The sequence below is a fragment of the Acanthisitta chloris genome, unplaced genomic scaffold (assembly GCF_000695815.1).
Source record: "Acanthisitta chloris isolate BGI_N310 unplaced genomic scaffold, ASM69581v1 scaffold19966, whole genome shotgun sequence".
Taxonomy (NCBI): domain Eukaryota; kingdom Metazoa; phylum Chordata; class Aves; order Passeriformes; family Acanthisittidae; genus Acanthisitta; species Acanthisitta chloris.
Window position 1 is genome coordinate 6,625 of NW_008676795.1, and position 4,027 is coordinate 10,651.

Here is a 4,027-nt window from a genome sequence, read left to right on the forward strand (position 1 = left end):
CTTTTCCCACCTCAGTGACTCTCTGATTCTGTGATAACAAGAATTAGTGTCTCAGCTGTGTGACACATCACTGTCACCACAACAGCAAACTCTGTGCTGGCCTCACACATTCCCATCACTTCCAGATGCTCTCAGCTGGAAGATCCCTGAAATCTTCTGGTGGCTGTACAAGGAAGGGAACCTCTCTGCAGAGGAGATGGCTCAGACCTTCCATTGTGGCATTGGGGCAGTGCTGGTGGTGCAGGAGGACCTGGCCCAGCACGTTCTCAAGGACATTCAGAGGCATGAGGAGGCTTGGCTGATCGGGAAGGTGGTTGCTCCTTGTCGCACAGGTTAGCAGGTGGGAAATGAAGCCACACACATCAGATGTGGTTTGAGTGACAGCTTTGAGTTCACTTCAGAGGGGTTTGCGCTCCAGGATGTGCTGTTCAGTGTTAATGCTGGGAGAGAAGAAGTTTTTCTGGAGTGATTCTGTGAAGTTCTGGTCATCTCCTAGGAGGCATCAGTTGTCTGGAGATTATTTGACACCTCCACATCTAGATCTCATTAGTAAGTGCAGTGAGAGCTCAGTGTCCCTGAACAATCTCTCACTCAGGGACCTACTTGAGTACATCCTTCTGCTGCCTCAGACATTGGCTGGCATCTCCCCACAGTCATTGAATCACCTCACCTCATTCCCTGCCCCTTCCCAGCTCACACAGGTCCATACTAGGATTGAGGCTAGGCCACAGCTGTGCGTGGTCATGTGTGATGGTAGGTCAGAAGATTGATTTCTGGTGTAGCCATAAATTGACAGTCAGATGGCTTGGGCCAAAATCCCTCTGGATACCAAACAGCTAGACAGCCAAAATGTCACCTCAGCTCCCTCAATATCATTTCAGTGTCATTTTGCAGCATGAGAGGAAGAGGAAGAGGTATAAAGGTGGGGCTAATCCTTGAAGAGGCCATGCCATGCCTAGGCCTTTGTCAACAACTCTGCTCTGGTGGGAGGTGTCCTTGCCCAGGGCAGGGTGTTGGGGTGAGATGATTTTCCAGATCCATTCCAACCCCTTAACATTCTATGCTAACTCTGAGTGAGTAAGACAAGAGATCAGCACAACTCCTGGGTTGGGTTGTCCAAGCAGTGAATGTCTTTGTAGTTCCATCAGTGACAGCATAGTCATTGCTGGTACATCTTCTTGTCATTGAAACTTGATATACAAAGTAAATGTAGATGAAAAAGTAGAATGTAAGGTAATTTAACCTTTTCCTCATGTATTTGGAGGAGGTTCTCACGTCCAAGTGGAGAACCTTGAGGAAGCTCTGCAGCTGAGCAGCCCCCAGCACCTGCTGAGTGACACCAACACTGAGAGCCAGCACCAGCCCAGGAGGAGGAAGGTCAACGTAGCTGTTCTGGTCTCTGGGACAGGTGAGATTTCAGTGGTGGTGACACAGAGAAATGTTCTGACACAGGAGAGGATCAGCCCTGAGACAGGTGCATCCACCTTGGCTTTTCCAGTAGAGTCCATGGAGCCTTCTAACCCCAAGGTGGCAATTGCCATCTCAGTGATGTGGGTGCTCCTTCCAGGGACATGAGACTACATCCCAGTGCCATGGGTGCCCATCTTAGTGCCATGCTGCCCATCCCATGACATTGGTGCTCATCTCTGTCCTCACTGTTTGCTCTCTCTGCTCGAGGCACGAACCTCTCTGCCCTCATTGGTTACACCAAGGAACCAGGCAGCTGTGCTCAGGTTGTCCTTGTCATCTCCAACAAGTCTGGAGTGGAGGAGCTACGAAATGCAGCTCGGGCTGGAATTCCCACCAGGGTAAGGCACCTCTTTCCTGTCCTTTTTCCTCTAGCTCCCTGGTGCTGAACCTGTGGTGGTCAGGAACTGCTGGTTAGGGTTGGAAGAACCTTAAAGCTCATCTCATCCCACCCTTGCCCTGGGCAGGGACACCTCCCACCAGCCCAGGCTGCTCCAAGCCCCATCCAACCTGGCCTGGAACACTCCCAGGGATGGAGCAGCCACAGCTGCTCTGGGCAACCTGTGCCAGTGCCTCAGCACCTCCCAGGGAGCAATTCCTGCCCAATCTCCACCTGTCCCTGCCCTCTGGCAGTGGGAAGCCATTCCCTGTGTCCTGTCCCTCCCTCCCTTGTCCCAAGTCCCTCTGCAGCTCTCCCGGAGCCCCCTGAGGCACTGGAATCAACACTTTCCTGGAGAGCTGAGGGTGAGGTGGGGGAAAAAATGGAAGACCTGCTACCTCCTCTTCATTCCGGCCACATTCAGACACCTCTGGAACACTTCCAGAGACTTCCAGAACATTCCACCACCTCCCTGGGCATCTCATTCCAATGCCTGAACACTCCCACAGGGACAAAAATGGTTCTAATATCTAACCTGAACTTCCTCTGGTGCAACTTGAGACCATTTCCTCTGGTTCTTTCCCTTGGGCCATGGCAAAGAGACCAACCCACACCTCACTGCAACCTCCTGTCAAATCATGGAGCAGCCTGGACTGAATCCACTGTGTTCCTCTTTGTTTCCCAAGTAGCTGCTCCCAATCCCCCAGGCTGTGTCCTTGCTGGGCTGTCTCCATGCCCTCTGGTGTGTCTCCTTGGCTCAGGTGATTGACCACAAGCTCTATGGGAGTCGCTCGGAGTTTGACAGCACCATCGACCGAGTCCTGCAGGAGTTCTCTGTGGAGCTCATCTGTCTCTCAGGGTTTATGAGGATCTTGTCCAGCCCTTTCCTCCAGAAATGGAAAGGTAAGGAATGGCATGTAAGAGAGCAACTCCCCCAGGGGTGATTGGTTTGCCCAGGATTCCTCCCTCAGTTCCTTGGTCCCATCCTTTGGTTAAACCCCTCAGCCTTGCTGGCACTGGTGACATATCCATCCATGGGCTTCCCTGTGCTTCCATTCCTTCTGGCACTGGGACTGTGTTTGGAATGTGGCTGTGCATTGCCAGAAACTCCCTGAGCTGCAGCAGGAGGGAAAAAACCACGGGCATGGCCTGGGTCTGCTGCTTCCCTCTGGGAAGGCGTTTGATCCTCCTTTACCAAGGAGCTGTGCTGGGGAGCCCTGAGCTCTCTCCCCACTCAAGAAAAAATGGGAGAGAGGCTGATTTCTCCATTCCTCTCCCTCCTGTGCTGCCCTGAGGACAGGGCAGAATTTCCTCCGCTCAGAGGGCGCTCAGTGCTGGTTTTGGACTGGTGATCACATCTCACTTCTGTTTTTAGAGGAATTTTTAAAGGGAATTCAGTTCAAATTATTGTTTTTCCATTTTCTCTCCTCTCTCATTGATTCCCAGGGAAAATCCTGAATGCTTCTCCATCCCTTTTGCCACTCAAGGCTGGCAGTGCCCAGCAGGAGCCTCTGCAACCTGGATTGAAAGTCACAGGCTGCACCGTGCACTTTGTCCTGGTGAGTGCTCAGCACTGGGAGCCCAGGGACAGGAATTTGTAGGTTTGTTGTATTCCTGGAGGCAGAGCCAGGCAGGGACAACAGGAATGTGTGGGAATCTTGGGAGTGCTGCCAGTAAATCCAGGAAGACGTGGGATTACACTGCCTTTGGGGTTGCTTCGAGTCCTGGCTCCTTCTTGGTGTTTTGGGGTGGGTTTGTTCCAGTTACTCCCTACCCTGGGTGTGCCACCCGCATCTCCCTGCCCACTGCATCCCTGATGTCACGGAGGTGTCCCTCAAGGAGGTGACACCTCTCCAGGTGTCCTTGGAGCCTCCTGCACAGGTGTGCTCAGCAAGCTCTCCCATGAGATGTTCCCAGGTCAACCAGAACCTCCTGAGTCCCCCCATATCCCATTGACAGGGATTCCCATTGAGCACACATGTGCTCACCAAGCTCTCCCATGAGATGTTCCCCAGCCAGCCAGAGCCTGCTGAGCCCCCTATCCCCTTGCAGGAGGACTCCAGCCCCAGGGCCGTGATCCACCAGGAGCCGATGGCGCTGAGGGCCGAGGAGGGGCAGGAGGTGCTGTCGGAGCGGGTGAAGGAGGCCGAGGGCCGCGCGTTCCCCGTGGCCCTGCAGCTC

The 4,027-nt window shown here is 53.5% G+C and overlaps 1 protein-coding gene across 1 annotated transcript in view; it reads left to right on the forward strand.

Moving 5' to 3' along the window:
• The window catches only part of LOC103803703 (trifunctional purine biosynthetic protein adenosine-3-like), a gene marked incomplete at its 5' end in the record, with an annotated part of 10,776 nt that overhangs the window by 6,354 nt on the left and 395 nt on the right, over positions 1-4,027 (forward strand). Inside the window, 6 exons of the mRNA XM_009076276.1 lie at positions 126-332; positions 1,265-1,408; positions 1,678-1,808; positions 2,608-2,749; positions 3,293-3,405; positions 3,899-4,020. Coding sequence (XP_009074524.1) covers positions 126-332; positions 1,265-1,408; positions 1,678-1,808; positions 2,608-2,749; positions 3,293-3,405; positions 3,899-4,020 — 859 coding nt within the window. The remainder of the gene's footprint in view (positions 1-125; positions 333-1,264; positions 1,409-1,677; positions 1,809-2,607; positions 2,750-3,292; positions 3,406-3,898; positions 4,021-4,027) is intronic.